Source organism: Scyliorhinus torazame, chromosome 5 (assembly GCF_047496885.1).
Source record: "Scyliorhinus torazame isolate Kashiwa2021f chromosome 5, sScyTor2.1, whole genome shotgun sequence".
In the NCBI taxonomy this organism is placed as follows: Eukaryota; Metazoa; Chordata; class Chondrichthyes; order Carcharhiniformes; family Scyliorhinidae; genus Scyliorhinus; species Scyliorhinus torazame.
In genome coordinates this window covers 285114084-285134001 of record NC_092711.1, presented here as the reverse complement: position 1 = coordinate 285134001, position 19918 = coordinate 285114084, and the positions used below count along the sequence as shown (strand labels likewise).

The 19918-nt window shown below is 50.2% G+C and overlaps 1 protein-coding gene and 1 long non-coding RNA gene across 4 annotated transcripts in view; one reads left to right on the top strand and one right to left on the bottom strand.

The window, feature by feature from the left end:
- kdrl (kinase insert domain receptor like) overlaps nt 1–19918 on the bottom strand; it is a 283571-nt gene that overhangs the window by 6531 nt on the left and 257122 nt on the right. Inside the window, exon 29 of the mRNA XM_072505640.1 lies at nt 17325–17425. Coding sequence (XP_072361741.1) covers nt 17325–17425 — 101 coding nt within the window. The remainder of the gene's footprint in view (nt 1–17324; nt 17426–19918) is intronic.
- The window catches only part of LOC140421169 (uncharacterized), a 92171-nt gene that overhangs the window by 1819 nt on the left and 70434 nt on the right, over nt 1–19918 (top strand). Inside the window, exon 1 of one of the 3 annotated variants that reach the window (XR_011946684.1) lies at nt 18728–18807. The exons of the other annotated variants lie outside the window; for them this stretch is intronic. This is a non-coding gene — a long non-coding RNA (uncharacterized lncRNA). Of the gene's footprint in view, nt 1–18727; nt 18808–19918 lie in introns of those variants that run through there. 3 annotated transcript variants of the gene reach the window in all.

The following is a 19918-nucleotide window of genomic DNA, read 5'->3' as shown; positions in this document are numbered from 1 at the left end:
GCACCTCAAGTGTAACGCATATGAAAATGGAAAAAAAGCTCATAGTTCTATTGTATGTTACTCAAATTTGCCTTAAAGTGATTCTCATATTTAAGTAAGAAGTCTTACAACACCAGGTTAAAGTCCAACAGATATGTTTCGAATCTTTAGCTTTCAGAGCGCAGCTCCTTCCTCAGATTAACTTACTGGTGGTAGTAACTTGTAGTAGCCAAAAAAAATTTCAATGACATCACATTGCATTGATGTGTACATATTTGCCTTTTGGAAATGCCTGGTTAGGTAGTCAGGCAGTTACTTCAAATGTCGATTATATTATTACTGGAAACAGCTTCAACTGTGTCGGAGTTCACATATCTAACCAAAGCCACATATGAAATTTATAAAATAGTTATAGAATTCATTGCATTCCAACTTGCATATGAACATTGAAGTTTTTTTGCCAAAACATTATTAAAATATGCATTTTGTTCATGAAATGAGGAAAACTGGTGACTATTTTCAAGTGGACATTCATGAAAACGTGACTTTTTTTCTTTGGCAAATTGGGTTTTGTCCAAAGTTCTGTTGACATTGGGCAACTAAAACTTATTCTGATTCCCTGTTTTTAATTTTCATGCATTAAAGTTGTCAAGAGAAACAAGAGAAAACATGAAAGTATCTGTCTTTCTTGGAAAATATCCAGATGACTGGAGTGTGAGATAAAAGACATAGCATTAGGGAAAGCTGACCATACAATAAGAGATTCTGTGAGCCATACAGATTCGCAGCCAGTGGCACAATTGTACTTTGTCCTAAGGGTAGGAATTGCTGTCTGCGAAGGGTTGTCGATCACTTAAATTACACCCCGAGCCAAAGTTTAACTGTTGATTTTTACATTTAATATTTTTAATGATATCCTTGCCGCTCATCGGGAAGATTAATGCAGCCAAGGCTGACCTCCCAAGATTAACCTCATGAGGACTACAGTAAAATTATTGGGGGAAGTTCAGAAAATTCAGAATGGTATTGCATTTTGTGGTGGTATGTATTAGGGGTAGTACGGTACCTGTGAAGCCGAGAGGCTATTGGCAGACAGGTCCCGGGTCCTGGTTGGATCTGCCGCCTGCTGGCTCTGTCCAGAAGGCGGAGTATAAGAGCTCGAGTTCTCCCAGCAGCCGCATTCTGTAACTGAGCTGCTGGGGAACAAGTCTTGCTTAATAAAGCCTCGATTGATTTAATCTCTTCTCGACTTCAGTGAGTAATTGTTGCGCTACAATTTATTAAGCAAGCTTAAAAGACTATGGAGCTCCGGATCGCCCCGGAGTGTCTGCGAATCAGCCCCCATGCAGCAAACACGGCGGCCGTGTTTAAACACTGGCTAGCATGCTTCGAAGGTTACCTTCGAACGGCCCCTGGCCAGACCACGGAAGATCAGAAAATGCAGGTCCTGCATTCCAGGGTGAGCCCGGAGATCTACATGCTCATCGAAGATGTGGAGGATTTCCCGACGGCGCTCGCCATGCTGAAAGGAGTCTACATTCGGCCCATAAACCAGGTCTACGCACGGCACCAACTCGCAACGAGACGGCAAATCCCCGGAGAATCGCTCGACGGGTTCTACAGCGCGCTGTTGATTTTGGGGAGGAACTGCAACTGCCCATCGGTGAGCGCGATCGAGCACACGAAGCTCCTAATCAGGGATGCTTTTGTGGCAGGTATGACTTCTTCTCAAATTTGCCAAAGACTGTTAGAGAGAGACTCGTTAGGACTCACAGAGGCACGGGCCCTTGCGGCCTCCCTCGACGTGGCCTCACAAAATGCCCGCACCTACGGCCCCGACCGCGTGGCAGCCCCTTGGGCTCCGTGGACCCCCGTTGCGACCGACTCCCCGGCACCCCCCACCCCCCCGCAAGCCTGCGCGGCTAGAGGACCAGACCATCCTGGTGGGCCCCGCTGCTATTTTTGTGGGCAGGCGAAACACCCCCGGCAGCGCTGCCCGGCCCACTCAGCTATTTGTAAAAGCTGCGGCAAAAAGGGGCATTACACAGCGGTGTGCCAGTCCCGGGGGGTTGCCGCAATCTCCAGGGGAGAACGGGGACAGCAGACTCAACCCCCCCAGCGCTCCATGTGTGGCCCGCGGGCGCCGCCATTTTGGGTCCCGGACACCACGAGGGGAGGATGGGCGCCGCCATCTTGCGACCCCCGGCCACATGCGATCCATGGGGGCGGCCATTTTGTCCACCCCCGTCCGTGTGCGATCCATGGACGCTGCCATCTTGGCTGATAGTCAAGGATCCCAGCGTAGACGGCTCCACAGGGTCGGAAGAAAGCGCCACGGTGCAGCAACCAAGCCTGGCTTCGGTGACCCTGGACCAGTCGCGGCCCCGGACGCTCCAAATTGCAACGACAACGGTGCTGGTCAACGGGTACGAGACGTCATGCTTAATCGACTCTGGGAGCACGGAAAGTTTTATCCACCCGGATACGGTAAGAAACTGTTTTCTTTCCATTCGTCCGAGCACCCAAAAGATTTTCCTGGCAGCGGGATCCCATTCCGTAGAGATCAAAGGGTTCTGCATCGCGAACCTAACGGTGCAAGGGAGGGAGTTTAAGAAGGCTTTATGTCCTTCCCCAGCTCTGCGCTCCCACTCTATTGGTGTTAGATTTCCAGTGTAACCTCCAGAGCCTAACGTTCCAATTCGGCGGCCCAATACCCCCACTCACAATCTGCAGCCTCGCGACCCTCCAGGTTGAACCGCCTTCCTTGTTTGCGAACCTCACCCCGGATTGCAAACCCGTCGCCACTAGGGGCAGACGATACAGCGCTCAGGATCGGACGTTTATCTGGTCGAAGTCCAGCGGCTGCTGAAGGAAGGCATAATCCAGGCCAGCAATAGTCCCTGGAGAGCCCAGGTGGTAGTTGTGAAGACCAGGGAGAAGCAGAGGATGGTCGTAGACTATAGTCAGACCATCAATAGGTAGATGCAGCTCGATGCGTACCCTCTCCTCCGCATATCCGACATGGTCAATCGGATTGCACAGTACAATGTCTTTTCCACCGTGGACCTCAAGTCCGCGTACCACCAGCTCCCCATCCGCCCGAGTGACCGCAAGTATATGGCCTTCGAGGCAGACGGATGGCTCTACCACTTTTTAAGGGTCCCATTCGGCATCACGAACGGAGTCTCGGTCTTCCAACGGGAGATGGACCGAATGGTTGACCAGCACGGGTTGCGGGCCACGTTCCCATACCTCGACAATGTAACCATCTGCGGCCATGACCAGCAGGACCACGACGCCAACCTCCGCAAATTCCTCCAGACCGCTAACGCCCTGAGCCTCACATATAACGAGGAAAAATGCGTTTTTAGCTCCAACCGTCTGGCCATCCTGGGATACGGAGTGCGCAATGGAGTGATAGGCCCTGACCCCGAACGCATGCACCCCCTTATGGAATTTCCTCTCCCCCACTGCTCCAAAGCCCTGAAACGCTGCCTGGGCTTCTTTTCGTATTACGCCCAGTGGGTTCCCCAGTACGCAGACAAGGCCCGCCCGTTAATCTAGTCCACTACCTTCCCCCTGTCGACAGAGGCCCGCCAGGCCTTCAGCCGCATCAAAGCGGATATCGCAAAGGCCATGATGCACGCAATCGACGAGTCCCTCCACTTCCAGGTCGGGAGCGACGCATCCGATGTAGCTCTGACGGCCACCCTCAACCAAGCGGGCAGACCCGTGGCCTTTTTCTCCCGGACCCTCCACGCCTCAGAAATCCGCCACTCCTCAGTGGAAAAGGAAGCCCAGGCCATAGTGGAAGCTGTGTGACATTGGAGGCATTACCTGGCCGGCAGGAGATTCACTCTCCTCACTGACCAACGGTCGGTATCCTTTATGTTCGATAATGCACAGCGGGGCAAAATTAAGAATGACAAGATCTTGAGGTGTAGGATTGAGCTCTCCACCTATAACTATGAGATCTTGTATCGTCCCGGAAAGCTGAACGAGCCGTCCGATGCCCTATCCCGCGGCACATGTGCCAACGCACAAGTAGACCGCCTCCAAGCCCTCCACGAGGACCTCTGCCACCCGGGGGTCACTCGATTCTACTATTTTGTGAAGTCTCGCAACCTCCCCTACTCTGTTGAGGAGGTCCGTACAGCCACCAGGAACTGCCAGATCTGCGCAGCGTGCAAACCGCACTTTTTCAGGCCAGATAGAGCGCACCTGATAAAGGCTTCCCGTCCCTTTGAACGCCTCAGTTTGGATTTCAAAGGCCCCCTCCCCTCCACCGACCGCAACGCATACTTCCTAAACGTGGTGGACGAGTACTCCCGTTTCCCCTTCGCCATCTCCTGCCCCGACATGACAGCGGCCACAGTCATTAAAGCCCACGGCACCAGCTTTACACTGTTCGGTTTCCCCGTGTGTAGCGCACAAAGACTCCGAGAGACGAATAGAGTGAAGTCGATGAGGCTTTATTAAGCGTGAATGTTTCCCCCGCAGTTCGGTAGTAGACTGCCTGCGGGGGAGGACTCCAGGTACTTATACTCCGCCTTCAGGGCGGAGCTAGAGGTCAACGTCCAACCAGGACCCGGGATCTGTCAGCCAATGACATCATGGCTTCACAGTCCCACATGACCCCGAATGCATACTACCACATTCACCCCTTGTTAAAAATGAACCCGGTGGGGTGATGCTTCGCATGGTGGTAAGGGTTTACAAGGCTGGTCCTGGGAGGAAAACTTTCACATGGTATAACAGTATGTACAAGGTTTTTTTTTGTTTCAAACTATTTACAGTAATCGTCAGGAAAAGACAAAATGTTCTCGTTAAAAGTCCACAAAGTCCACATTGTACTGTTAGATTGACGCCACGAGTCGGTCGGGCGGTCTGGTCGTCCGTGTCGATCGCCTCAGCCCTGGTGGTGGTGGTGGTGCTTGTTTCGGCGTTGTCTTCTCCGGGAGCCTTACGGTTTCAGCTTGGGCTTCATTCCTGGTCGGGCCTGGGAGGAGGACTGATCCTCCTGGGAAGGGGGCGGTCGCGGGGTGCGGCGGTGGCAGGAAGGGGGGGTTGGGTAATTGGTGTCGGGGGGGTGTGTGTGTTGCCGGCGGGCGCCAGATCTCGCAGAGAGACCGTGTCCTGTCGGCCGTCGGGGTACTCCACGTAAGCGTACTGCGGGTTCGCGTGAAGGAGGTGAACCCTTTCGACCAACGAGTCCGACTTGTGCGCCCGCACGTGCTTTCGGAGCAAGATGGGTCCTGGGGCCGCCAGCCAGGTCGGCAGCGACGTTCCAGAGGAGGACTTCCTGGGGAAGACAAGGAGGCGCTCATGAGGCGTTTGGTTAGTGCTAGTACACAGTAGTGACCGGATGGAGTGGAGGGCGTCCGGAAGGACCTCCTGCCACCGTGAAACTGGGAGGTCCCTGGACCGTAGGGCCAGTAGGACGGTCTTCCAGACCGTGCCGTTCTCCCTCTCTACTTGCCCGTTCCCCCGGGGGTTGTAGCTGGTCGTCCTGCTCGAGGCTATCCTGTTGTTGAGCAGGAACTGGCGCAGCTCGTCACTCATGAAAGAGGACCCCCTGTCGCTGTGGACGTATGCGGGGCAACCGAACAGTGTGAATATGGTGTTCAGGGCTTTAATGACTGTGGCCGCGGTCATGTCAGAACAGGGGATGGCGAATGGGAAGTGGGAGTACTCGTCCACCACATTAAGGAAGTATATGTTGCGGTCGGTGGAGGGGAGGGGTCCTTTGAAATCCAGACTAAGGCGTTCGAAGGGCCGGGAAGCCTTAATCAGGTGCGCACCATCCGGCCTGAAAAACTGCGGTTTGCACTCTGCGCAGATGTGGCAGTTCCTTGTGACTGTACGGACCTCCTCTAAGGAGTATGGGAGGTTGCGGGACTTGATAAAGTGGTAAAACCGAGTGACCCCCGGGTGCCAGAGGTCCTCGTGGAGGGTTTGGAGGCGGTTAATTTGTGCGTTGGCACATGTGCCGCGGGATAGGGCATCGGACGGCTCGTTCCGCTTTCCGGTACGATACAAGATCTCGTAGTTGAAGGTGGAGAGCTCGATCCTCCACCTTAAGATCTTGTCGTTTTTGATTTTGCCCCTCTGTGCATTATCGAACATGAAGGCTACCGACCGTTGGTCCATGAGGAGAGTGAATCTCCTGCCGGCCAGGTAATGCCTCCAAGGTCGCACAGCTTCCACTATGGCTTGGGCTTCCTTTTCCACTGAGGAGTGGCGGATTTCTGAAGCGTGGAGGGTTCGGGAGAAAAAGGCCACGGGTCTGCCCGCTTGGTTAAGGGTGGCCGCTAGAGCTACGTCGGAGGCGTCGCTCTCGACCTGGAAGGGGAGGGACTCGTCGATGGCGCGCATCGTGGCCTTTGCGATATCCGCTTTGATGCGGCTGAAGGCCTGGCAAGCCTCTGTCGACAGAGGGAAGGTCGTGGTCTGTATTAGGGGACGGGCCTTGTCTGCGTACTGGGGGACCCACTGGGCGTAGTATGAAAAGAACCCCAGGCAGCGTTTCAGGGCTTTTGAGCAGTGCGGGAGGGGAAATTCCATGAGGGCGCGCATACGTTCGGGGTCGGGGCCTATTATCCCATTGCGCACTACGTAGCCCAGGATGGCTAGCCGGTTGGTGCTAAAAACGCACTTGTCCTCGTTGTACGTGAGGTTCAAGGCTTTAGCGGTCTGGAGGAATTTTTGGAGGTTGGCGTCGTGGTCCTGCTGATCGTGGCCGCAGATGGTTACATTGTCGAGATACGGGAACGTGGCCTGCAACCCGTGTTGATCAACCATTCGGTCCATCTCCCGTTGGAAGACCGAGACCCCGTTTGTGACGCCAAATGGGACCCTTAGGAAATGGTATAATCGCCCGTCTGCCTCGAAGGCTGTGTACTTGCGGTCACTTGGGCGGATGGGGAGCTGATGGTAGGCGGACTTGAGGTCCACGGTGGAGAAGACTTTATATTGGGCAATCCGATTGACCATGTCAGATATGCGGGGGAGAGGGTACGCGTCTAGTTGTGTGTACCTGTTGGTGGTCTGGCTATAGTCTATGACCATCCTTTGTTGCTCCCCTGTCTTTACTACTACCACCTGTGTTCTCCAGGGACTATTGCTGGCCTGGATTATGCCTTCCTTTAGTAGCCGCTGGACTTCGGACCGAATGAAGGTCCGGTCCTGGGCGCTGTACCGTCTGCTCCTAGTGGCGACGGGTTTGCAATCCGGGGTGAGGTTTGCAAACAAGGACGGGGGATGCACCTTGAGGGTTGCGAGGCCGCAGATAGTGAGTGGGGGTATTGGGCCGCCGAATTTGAAGGTAAGGCTCTGTAGATTGCACTGGAAGTCTAATCCCAGTAATGTGGGGGCGCCGAGTTGGGGAAGGACGGAGAGCCTGTAGTTTTTGAACTCCCTCCCCTGCACCGTTAGGGTAACTATGCAGAAGCCTTTGATCTGTACGGAGTGGGATCCTGCAGCTAGGGAAATCTTTTGTGCGCTGGGATGGGTGGTCAAAGATCAGCGTCTTACCGTGTCGGGGTGGATAAAGCTCTCCGTGCTCCCGGAGTCGACTAGGCATGGTGTCTCGTGCCCGTTTATCAGCACCGTTGTCGTCGTCGTCTGGAGTGTCCGGGGCCGAGCTTGGTCCAGCGTTATTGAAGCGAGACGTGGTTGTAGTAGTTGAGCGTCTTCTTCGAACCCCATGGAGCCGTCGACACTGGGGTCCGTTGTTGCCGTCCAAGATGGCGTCGGGGTTGAACAAAATGGCCGCCCCCGTGCGTCGTACAGGTCTGGGGTGGTCCAAGATGGCGGCGCCCTTCCTCCCCTCGTGGTGGCCGGGACCCAAAATGGCTGCACCTGCGGGTCGCACATGGGGCGCTGGGGGGGTTGGGGAGCGTTAGGAACGCGCGGGGCTCCCTCATCTCTGGGGACAGCGGTGGTCGGGACCCAAATTGGTAGCGCCGGCGGGTCATAAGTGGGGTTTGGGGGGGGGGGCTTTGGGGGGCGTTAGGGCCGCGCAGAACTCCCTCTTCTCCAGGGAGAGCGGTGGTCGGGACCCAAAGTGGTAGCGCCGGCGGGTCATACATGTGGCGCGGGGGGGGGGGGGGTTGGGGAGCGTAAGCGGCGTGCAGGGCTCCCTGTTCTCCCGGGACCGCGGTGGTCGGGACCCAGAGTGGCTGCGCCTGCGGGTCGTACATGGGGCGCAGGGGGGGTTGGGGAGCGTAAGCGGCGTGCAGGGCTCCCTGTTCTCCCGGGACAGCGGCGACCTCGCGGGACCGGCACACAACCGCGAAATGGCCCTTTTCCCCGCAGCTCTTGCAGATCGCTGCGCGGGCCGGGCAGCGCTGCCGGGCGTGTTTCGCCTGGCCGCAGAAATAGCAGCGGGCGCCCCCGGTGCGACTTGGTGTTTGGACCGCGCAAGCCTGTGGGGTGTCCGGGGGGGGGGGGGGGGTGGGTTTGTTGCGACGGGTACGTACGGAGCCCAATGGGCTGCCGCGCGGTCGGGGCCGTAGGCACGGGTATTTCGCGCGGCCACATCTAGGGAGGCTGCTAGGGCCCGTGCCTCTGAGAGTCCTAGCGACTCTTTTTCTAGAAGTCTTTGGCGGATTTGGGAGGAGTTCATACCTGCCACAAAAGCATCGCGCATTAACATGTCCGTGTGTTCATTTGCGTTCACCGACGGGCAGCTGCAGGCTCGTCCCAAAATTAGTAGCGCGGCGTAGAATTCATCTATCGATTCTCCGGGACTTTGCCGTCTCGTTGCGAGTTGATAGCGAGCGTAGATCTGGTTTACTGGGCGGACATAGAGACTTTTTAGTGCTGCGAACGCCGTCTGGAAATCCTCTGCGTCTTCGATGAAAGAGAAAATCTCCGTGCTTAACCTCGAGTGCAGGACCTGTAGTTTTTGGTCTTCTGTGACCCGGCCGGTGGCCGTTCTGAGGTAGGCCTCAAAACAAGTCTGCCAGTGCTTGAAAGCTGCTGCCGCGTTCACTGCGTGGGGGCTGATCCTCAGGTATTCCGGAATGATCCTGAGCTCCATAGTCCTTTTTAGGCACGCTTAATTAATTGTAGCGCACAAAGACTCCGAGAGACGAATAGAGTGAAGTCGATGAGGCTTTATTAAGCGTGACTGTTTCCCCCACAGTTCGGTAGTAGACTGCCTGCGGGGGAGGACTCCAGGTACTTATACTCCGCCTTCAGGGCGGAGCTAGAGGTCAACGTCCAACCAGGACCCGGGATCTGTCAGCCAATGACATCATGGCTTCACAGTCCCACATGACCCCTAATGCATACTACCACACCGTGTACATCCATAGCGACAGGGGGTCCTCCTTCATGAGCGACGAGCTGCGTCAGTTCCTGCTCAGCAAGGGCATTGCTGAGCAATGGGGGCTACAACCCCCGGGGGAACGGTCAGGTAGAGAGGGAGAACGGTACGGTCTGGAAGACCGTCCTACTGGCCCTACGGTCCAGAAATCTCCCAGTTTCCCGGTGGCAGGAAGCCCTCCTGTATGCCCTCCACTCCATCTGGTCGCTGCTGTGTACCACCACTAACCAAACGCCTCACGAGCGCCTCCTTGTCTTCCCTAGGAAGTCGTCCTCCGGAACGTTGCTGCCAACCTGGCTGGCAGCCCCGGGACCCAGCTTGCTCCGAAAACGTGTGCGGGCGCACAAATCGGACCCGTTGGTCGAGAGGGTTCACCTTCTCCACGCAAACCCTCAGTACGCCTACGTAGCGTACCCCGACGGCCGACAGGACACCGTCTCCCTGCGGGACCTGGCACCCGCCAGCAACACACACACACACCCCCAACACCAATCACCCCCTCCCTGCCACCGGCGCACCCCACGACCGCTCCCTTCCCAGGTGGATCGGTCCTCCTCCCGTGCCCGCCCAGGTGTAAAGAAACAGGGACGAACAGCACAACGCTCCCAGAGACGACAGTGCCCGAACCAGCACCTGCACCACCACCGGGGCTGAGGCGATCGACAAGGATGACCAGGGCACCCGCTCGACTCGTGGAATCCGCGTGACACAAAAAAAAACTTGTAAATAATTCTGACAACCTGTATATAGTTAACTGTTGGGCTAAATGCATAGCCACTGTATGAAAGTAGTTCCAGGACCAGCCTTGTAAACCCCTACCACCATGCGAACCACCACCCCGCCGGGTTTGTTTTTAACAAGGGGTGAATGTGGTGGTATGCATTAGGGGTAGTACGGTACTTGTGAAGCCGAGAGGCTATTGGCTGTCAGGTCCCGGATCCTGGTTGGATCTGCCGCCTGCTGGCTCCACCCAGACGGCGGAGTATAAGAGCATGAGTTCTCCCAGAAGCCGCATTCTGTAACTGAGCTGCTGGGGAACAAGTCTTGTTCGATTGATTTCATCTCTTCTTGACTTGAGTGAGTAATTGTTGCGCGACACAGTTACAAAGAATTTAATTAAGTAATTCTTTAATCACTGGTACTTATTTGGGGGAAAATAGAGAATGAACATCAGCGAACTTCAATTTTTCTCTATCGTATGAGAGGTGGGTGCTCGGGACTGTATCTTTATGGATGTGTATAAAGTTTCAATTGGTTTTGAGCCTGTTAGGCATATAAACTTTTAAAGCAAACAAAAGATCCTGCAATTAAATTCCTATGCTCTTTGCTTAATTTTCCTTTATGTTGTACGCTATATATTAAGCATTCTATCCCATTTCATTTCTGTTCATGAAAATCAAACTTCAATGAGTGACAGTAAGCCGAAAGCACAGGTTACAAAACATTACCAGTGAAAACGCATGAATACATTCATATCACAGTTGCAACGGAACAATGCATGTCTAATATCAGAGGTGCAACATTTCAAGAAAATGACTTTCTTGCTCATACAGGAGGATGCACAGCTGAGTGAAACACTAGTTATTTGAAACCACAGGAGAACAGAAATGCCTTAACCGGTGCTTGTTAGACAAGATATGATATTCCATGACATTGCGGGCGTTCTTATCAAGACAAGGCTTTGGTTTAGTGAAAGGATGACAATTTTCACTTCTAAAATTACATTCAAGAACAGAAGGTGAGAGGATGCTGCCACTTGATAAGATTTATTGCGCAAAAATCATGCTTTAAAGTGTGTTAATGCATTGACTTAGGCAGTTTGAATTCAAATCTAGTTCAAAGTGGAAAAATGAATATTTTCTCTGTCTGCTGGCTCCCATGTAAATGGAATTGGGTAGTTTATATTCAATTTCTAGAGAATATGGCCAATGCTAAAGTTAGCACGAATATGGCATCAATTGGCAATCGCATTCAGAGATAATCATCAGGTACCTGCTGGCAACAGGAAAAAGTCCCAGTGGTGTAGGTATGGGATACTTTAGGTCAGCGTACAAATAGCTTTGCTGTGAAACTAATGGTCTTGATCAGCTGGGTTTCTATAAGTAACTATGACAAAACTGATCCTATTTCCAGCACCAACAATCTTCACTTTGAGCATTTTGTTGGGGAGTTGTGAAACAGGTTTGGTTGTTGAAACAGTGACAAACTGGTTGTTCCTAATGCTTTGCTCAGATGCCTCTGTGAAAGTCACCGAGCCAGATCCATGCAGCAGTATGCATGCCTCATCTGCAGGTCGAACATTTAGGGCAGAATTTAATGGCCGTGGCAGTGACCCTGTCCACTGGCAGGAAAGCCAGTGGGAGGATCACTGCAGCCATTTCAGGGAGACCCAAATGTCGATCAGACAATTAACGGGGGTTCCCATGCTTTTAAAAGCGAAGATTCTGCTTCAAAGAGCTGTTGGCCAATCAGAGGACCAGCAGCTCTTCAGTCCCAGCAGTGGTACCTGGAGAGGTGGTCACTGCTGGAACTATGGGATGGTTGGAGCAGTAGTATTGATGAATTCCCAGCGTGAGTTGAGTGTTGAGAGCCTGCTGTACTCAGCTAGGCAGGCCCTAGTGAGGTGGAGAGGAGGGAGGGGAATAGAGATGGAGGACAGGAGGGGAAGGGCCTATTTCACTAGGGCTAGCTCTTGCACAGGTGCCAGAACTGGAGGGCTCCCCCAACTGTGCCCGTAGGAAAGGCCACCAGTATATACCTGACAGCCTCCCCACGTAGCATCCTGCCCCCTCCCTCTGGTAAAATACAAGCGGCAGTGGGATGAGGTTTTTAGGTGGCCAATTAAGGGCCTCGATTGGGCTAGGGATGGGAAGGTCATCCTTGTTCCTCCCACCCTTGAATCAATTGAGGGAAGTCTGGAAGGTGCCGGGCTCTTCACCTGATTGTGTGACCTCTCTGCCTCCCAAACCACTCCTCCTGCTGGTGGGGGCAGGAGGAGGTTCATTAAATTCTACCCTCAGTGTGCACAGTGGTGCTCAATACTAATGCATTAACATAGTGCAATGGAGTGGGGATAAATGGAACTCAATGCAGTTTTCAATCTGTGAGGTATTTCATTTTTGGCAAGATGATGGAAAATTGGAAGGAGAGAATTATGTCGAGACAGTTTTTGTAATTCAGCCTTAGGCTGTTGGAGGAGACGGTCAAGGCAGATTATCTTGCTTGTAAAAAATGGGTTGCACAGAATTTGCTTAAGCAGTGGAATCCTCAGTATTCTGATTTCATGAAATAATTCTTCCAGATTATTCTGGAGAGGTGTTATAAAGGGTTATACACCACTAGTCACAGAAATCTTTGAAAAAAATACATTTGGAAAAAAAAACATAGATCACAAGAAAGGATTAAAGACACAGCAAGGTCGAGCCTCAATATTGAGAAAGCTGCTGAACAGCAGAAACAACGGCTGTTAAAACAACAACAGCATAAACCTGACATCACTGCCTAAGGTAACACCAATTATAAACAGCAACAAATCCACAAGAAAGGTCAGAATGACTAGCTGTAAAATACAGGCTGACTCATTGTACAATCGTACCATTGAGTCTCAATCTCAAATGTATACATAACTATTAAAAGCGATTATTAGTCAGCCAATTGCTGCTTTATTGACAGTAGCACAGCAAGTAAGGGTCAGGCTTGTCAGCACCAAGTTGAGGGGAGAGGATTTAGGAAGCTCTTTGGGCGAAGGGGGCACTTTCATCTTTCTTGTGGGACCTGGCAGGCATTTTTTAAGAAAGCTTATGTTGAATATCAGCTTCTGTCACCGATTCTCTTCCTACTTTCTTCACCTTATCTTAACAATGGACAAAGAAAATTACAGCACAGGAACAGGCCCTTCAGCCCTCTAAGCCTGCACCGACCATGCTGCCTGTCTGAACTAAAATCCCCGGGGACCATATCCCTCTATTTCCATCCTATTCATGTATTTGTCAAGACGCCCCTTAAAAATCACTATCGTATCTGCTTCCACTACCTCCCCCCGGCAGCGCGTTCCAGGCTCCCACTACTCTCTGTGTAAAGAACTTGCCTCGTACATCTCCTTTAAACCTAGCCCCTCACACCTTAAACCTATGCCCCCTAGTAATTATCTCTTCGATCCTGAGAAAAGCTTCTGACTATCCACTCTGTCCATGCCCCTCATAATTTTGTAGATTTATATCAGGTAGCCCCTCAACCTCTGTCGTTCCAGTGAGAACAAACCACGTTTCTCCAACCTCTCCTCATAGCTAATGCCCTCCACACCAGGCAACATCCTGGTAAATCTTTTCTGTACCCTCTCCAAAGCCTCCACATCCTTTTGTTGTGTGGCGACCAGAATTGAACACTATATTCTAAGTGCGGCCTGTGGCTTGCCAATTTTAAAACTCAATGCCCCGGCCGATGAAGGCAAGCATGCCGTATGCCTTCTTGTCTCCCTTTTCTACCTGCGTTGCCACTTTCAGTGACCTGTGTATCTGTACACCCAGATCCATCTGCCTATCAACACTCTTAAGGGTTCTGCCATTCACTGTATATTTCCCATCTGTATTAGACCTTTCAAAATGCATTACCTCACATTTGTCCGGATTAAACTCCATCTGCCATCTCTCCGCCCAAGTCTCCAACCGACCTGTATCCTCTGACGGTCCTCATCGCTATCCGCAATTCCACCAACCTTTGTGTCATCCTCAAACTTACTAATCAAACCAATTACATTTTCCTCCAAATCATTTCTATATATTACAAACACCAAGGGTCCCAGCACTGATCCCTGAGGAACACCACTAGTCACAGCCCTCCATTCAGAAATGCACCCTTCCACTGCTGCCCTTTGTCGTTCTGTATCCATCTTGCCAGCTCACCTCTGATCCTGTGCAACTTAATCTTCTGTACCAGTCTGCCCTGTGGGACCTAGTCAAGGGCCTTACTGAAGTCCAAGTAGACAACATCCACTGCCCTACCCTCATCAATCATCGTCGTCACTTCCTCAAAAAACTCAATCAAGTTAGTGAGGCATGACCTTCCCTTCATAAAACCACGTTGCCTCTCGCTAATACGTCCACTTATTTCCAAGTGGGAGTCAATCCTGAATCGAAAAATCCTCTCCAATAATTTTCCTACCACTGCTGTAAGGCTCACCGGCCTACAATTACCTGGATTATCCTTGCTACCCTTCATAAACAAAGTAATAACATTGGCTATTCTCCAATCCTCTGGGACCTCCCCTGTAGCCAGTGAGGATACAAAGATTTCTCTCAAGGCCCCAGCAATTTCCCCTCTCTGTATTCTGGGGTATATCCCATCAGGCCCTGGAGACTTGTCTACCTGAATGTTTTTCAAGACCCCCAATATCTCCTTCTTTTTGATCTCCACATGACTCAAACTATCTACACACCTTCCCCAGACTCATCATCCACCAAGTCCTTCTCTTTGGTGAATACTGACGCAAAGTATTCATTTAATATCTCGCCCATTTCCTCTGGCTCCATGCAAAGATTCCCTCCCTTGCCCTTGAATGGGCCAACCCTCTCCCTGCCTGCTCTCTTGCTCTTTATATATGTATAAAAAGCCTTGGGATGTTCCTTAATCCTGCTGGCCAATGACCTTCTGTGACCTCTTTTAGCCCTCCTGACTCCTTGCCTAAGTTTCTTTCTACTTTCCTCGTATTCCCCACTTGCTTTGTATGTTCCCAGTCTCCTAGTCTTGACAAATGCTTCCTTTTCCTTTTTGCCTCGATTCACAATATCTCTCATTATCGAAGTTTCCAAAACTTGATATACTTATCCTTCATCCTTATATTAATGTGCCGGTGCTGAATTCCAACTTACACTTAAAAGCCTCCCACAAGCCAGATGTTAATTTGCCTTCCAACATCTGCCCCAATCTACATTATTCAATTCCTGCCTACTATTGTTGTAATTAGCCTTCCCCAAATTTATCACCTTCACCTGAGGACTTAAAGCTTACTGAATTGTGGTCACTGTTCCCGAACTGCTCCCCTACTGAAACATCGACCACCAGGCCAGGCTCATTTCCCAATACCAGGTCCAGTATAATCCCTTCCCCAGTTGGACTATCTATATACTGTTTCAAGAAGCCCTATTGGATGCTCCTTGCAAACTCTGCCCCATCCACACCCCTAGCACTAAGTGAGTCCCAGTCACTATAAGGGAAGTTGAAATCACCCACTACAACAAGCTTGTTACTTTTAGATCTTGCCAAAATCTGCCTACATATCTGTTCCGCCAGCTGTTGGGAGGCCTATAGTAAACTCCCAACATTGAGACTACACCCTTCACCCTTCCTACTCCTGAGCTCTCGCTGTATGAGCCGTCCAAGGTGTCCTCCCTCAGTGTAGCTGTGATATTCTCCTTAACCAGTAGTGCAACGCCCCCACCCCTTTTACATCCCGCTCTATCCCGCCTGGAACATCTGCATGTTGGAACATTAAAGCCATAAAGGTTTCCTTGCTCAGGCCAGAGTTAAAATTGAAGGTAGGTAGCCTGGTCACCTACTCAGAAGATCAGGTTGAAGATGAAGGTAATCAAACAGGATGACTGCAGGTAAGTCACCCAGGTGAGTAGTGTTAAATATGCCTCAATCTTTCTCTCTGTTATATTTTAACTACCAGCAGTGATAACTACTTTGCAGTGATTCTCAAATGGGATAGCTTTGGTAACTGGCCTTCCTTTAGGCAAATGATCTCAGCAGCTTTGTCTTCTGTCATGCCAAATGAATCACTTCATAGCTCATCAGCTATGAAGTCCGCCCTTGCCACAATCGAAGCCCTTAAGTGGTCAATTATTGGCCACTTTCGGGCCATTTCCCACCTCGCCTCAATTTTCCAGCTGGTGGGCGTATTGAAGATCCACAGGGGAAACCCAAAAATAAAATAAGTCAGATCTTGGGTGGGTAGTGGCGGGGGCGCGATGTGCACCACCATCAGAAGCCCCTTCTGACTTGGGGCGCCTTCTCCTTCCAGCCTCATGTCTTCCAGAACTGCCGCCCTCCCCCCTCCACCCCCCACCTCACCCCCTGGCCCATCCCCGAGATCCTGATCGACATCCCCAGACCTTCCTTAAACTCCTCGCCCTGGGACCCCTTACACTTCGCTGGGTGTCCGGCTCCCGGGGCTTAGTCTTACACAGTTCTATGCAGTTCCTCTTCCAGCCATGCAGCGCTGTTGCTGCAGGCACTGGAGAGTTGTCCACCAATCAGATTGGTAGGCAACTCTCTCAGGCAGGACAGCCTCCCGCGTGAGGTGCAGAAGTCCTGCTTCATGTCAACACTCATTAGGGCATACACCTGCAGCGGGGCAGCCACAGTTGGCAGGGATGTCTTCGGCCGAGCCTCCGCCATCCTAATTCAGATCCTGGTGTAGCATTTTACATCAATATTGGCCGCAAACAAAGACAGAGAACTAGTTTTGTGCATTAATTAATGCACACGGTCTTCCTAGAGCCAGAACCAGAAAACTTTGGGATAGAAGAAAATCAAGGAATTTAAGTAGAAACCTTTGGAAGTTAGCAATTTGGTTTGGTCTCTGGATAGATGATCGCGACAATCAGTCAATTACTTCGATGCAATTATACGGCTGGAGAGAATCGTCCCATCAGGTATATGTACAATGGACTTTCCATGGTATTGTTTGGCGCTATGCTAATTGAAAATATAGTAAGGAGGAAGGTTTAGGAGGAAATTAAATACTATCCATAATTTAGAGCAGAATTATTTTCAGTGTGTAAATATGCAATCTAACAGTAAATTAGAAAACACCATTAAATTAGGTTTGGGGAACTTGAAACCTATTCAAATACAACTTTTGGCTTTTCTCTTGGGATGATGGGGAAAGCACAATTCTTAAACTCCTAAATATAACTCCCAAAATATGACACCCAAATCGGTGATTGATGTGCCAAATGTCTTGCTGCATCTTGAAAGTTTCTTGCAATTAATAAAAAATAGGCGTACTCACGCTAATGTAATGATTCCAAAAGGGCGGGATCTGCCTTCTCGATGTTTCGGGGACTTCAGTTCATCAGAGGCCAGCACCATTCCACTGTCAGTTTCACCTTCCTGTGAACCAAGTCACACCTAATCAGTGACCTACATCAGCACAAGACTGTGCAGTGAGATGAGAGATGCCAACTTTTCATGGGCTTTGCTCTATTCCCAATTATTTTGCTGAACCATAAACTACAGTGAAGTTATTTATTTGAGCTCCTACACAAGAAACACTGAAGTTAAAGTTTGCTGATTTCTTGCAGTAATATTTTGCAGCCAATTAAAAGGCAAAGTGAAACAAGAGTGTGAAAACAAGCAAATACATTACAACTGAGCGAATAGACTCCCTGACCCCAAAGAAAACATTTGATTCAGGATGAAAGAAAATAGTGCACTCTCAGCAATCATTTCTCTCCACTTTCGTATTGGAAATATGAATCTATTTAATTTAAACTAGATAATAAGATATTGGAGAGTATAATTTAATTCAAATATGTTTAACTGATAACATTATTCCCAGTCAATTCGAGAACCTGAGGGCTGTGGAGTGTTCTTATCAACTCTAAGCCATGTGCTAACTCAGGGGTCTGTGAAGTGTGGACTGAATGTTAAGTTTGTATATTCTTAAAATTAAAAGTAGACTATCGCGTGTTATTCTAGCTATTGACAGCTTTCGAGTGAGTAACCCAGACCAAAATCACACAAGGGTTGCAAACTGATGTTGGGGAGTGGGGGAGGAGGGCATAAAATCGGGTAGTATGGCATGGGCTGATATGCCCATTGCTTTCCTGGAGTTGGGATATCTGCTCCAGAGGGGTGGAAGCCACGTTTGTGCGCAATTTATTGCTGGAACAGTAAAACATTGATTTTTGGCTTTCAGGGCAGGTGAAGGGGGGCTTATCACTGCATCATTTGGCTGGTGAAGAGCCCACCGTCTCCATGTGACATCCTGGCCCCAAAACTCTGCACTTAGACTGTGCCCATGATCAGATTTTCATAAACCCACTGGAATCCACACAAAGTATTGGTCTTCATCAGGCCCAATATGGACTGACACCACACTAGTGATTGAAGCACTCATATGGGAGAGGTCTCCAGTTGAGCACCACCAATGCCCTAATCCACCAGATATGAACCAGAGGAGGTTTGCATTAGCAAATGCATGCGACTGGCTTGACCGAGTCACTGTATAGATTGTTTCAAAGACTATTTCCTATTATTTACCGCCAGTTGGTTTTCGTCTATGCACTGATGCATATAAACAGTAAGATGTCAGATTAAAGTTTAGCCATTCACTGGCACTGCGTGTTATTTGTTATTTATATTGGCTTAGGTCTTGCCCATTTACTGACACGATGACGGTATTTGTTTTGTAAGGTTTTGTGTGGGTGGCTTTCCATGGAATTATGTTTTTGAGTTCTACTGTTACATTACCAAGGAGACCTTGGCAGTAGGTAAGTAAAATACTGTTGAGAGAGTGTGACATCTCTTCTTAAGTTTAATTTAGTAATAGTGAACTCGAACAGGAATTAAAAAAAGAAAATCTTCCTTTCAAAGTATATTTTCACCTGTTACACTTCAACAGGATGGTCAGATAATTTATCCAGTGCCACTCTGCAACTTGATGTCCATTACTTGCACAATGAGGGGGTTAGTTGATTAAAAATGTAATTTATGTCAACTGTCCAATTAATGGGGTCAACTAAGTTACACTGAATGTTAGCCAGATCTGTACACCAAGAACCCAGAATGTACCAAGGTTAGTCACCTGGATGTGTTAAACAGCTTTAATTCTGAAAGCAAGTGAAACAGATTCAAAAGTCCCCCATACTGTCATTCCATCAAACAGGATGGCAAGCAGCTCTCTGTCTGATTTTCCTGTCAGACAATGCCTTGCTTCTGCTTGCATGTACCCTGGTGGCGCTGGACAGGATCACGGACTTAAAGCATTGTTAGAAAATTTGGGACTGACTAGCTGTGATACAACGGTTCACCAATGTCATCCAGTAGCATCTATAATTTCCCATTTGCAAACATATATTGACAGAAGAGCCAGCAAAAAGAAGTGAAGGGTTATTCTCTCGACCTCTCAGCATGGTGCAATCAGTTGTTTCCTGTATTCTTGGGACTTTCAACACATGAGTTTCCCCCATGTTCCAACCTTTAGTTGGCCAGCACCTCCATTCTTGTGATGCACTCCTTTCCTACGCCAATGGGAAAGCTTGTCTGTCAGTCAAACAGCAATTTTTCCTATCATTTTTACATGTGGTAAAGAGAATATTCAGAGGAAATTTAAAAAAACCAATTAGCTGGATTCTCCGTCGGCGGGATCCTCCTCTTTGCCGGCAGTGCGCTCACACCTGCGGATTTCCCGACGGAGTGGGGGTGCCCACAATGGGAAGCCCCATTGGCCAGCTGCCGGGACAGAGGATGCTGCTACCGGGGGGTTACACGTACCAGTAAAGGGTGCGGTGGGACGGAGAATCCCGCTCAATGTTTTTTAATGTCACTATGACTTTTCTCCAGGGTTGCACACAGCAGTGACCTGGAGACTGATCTTCAATT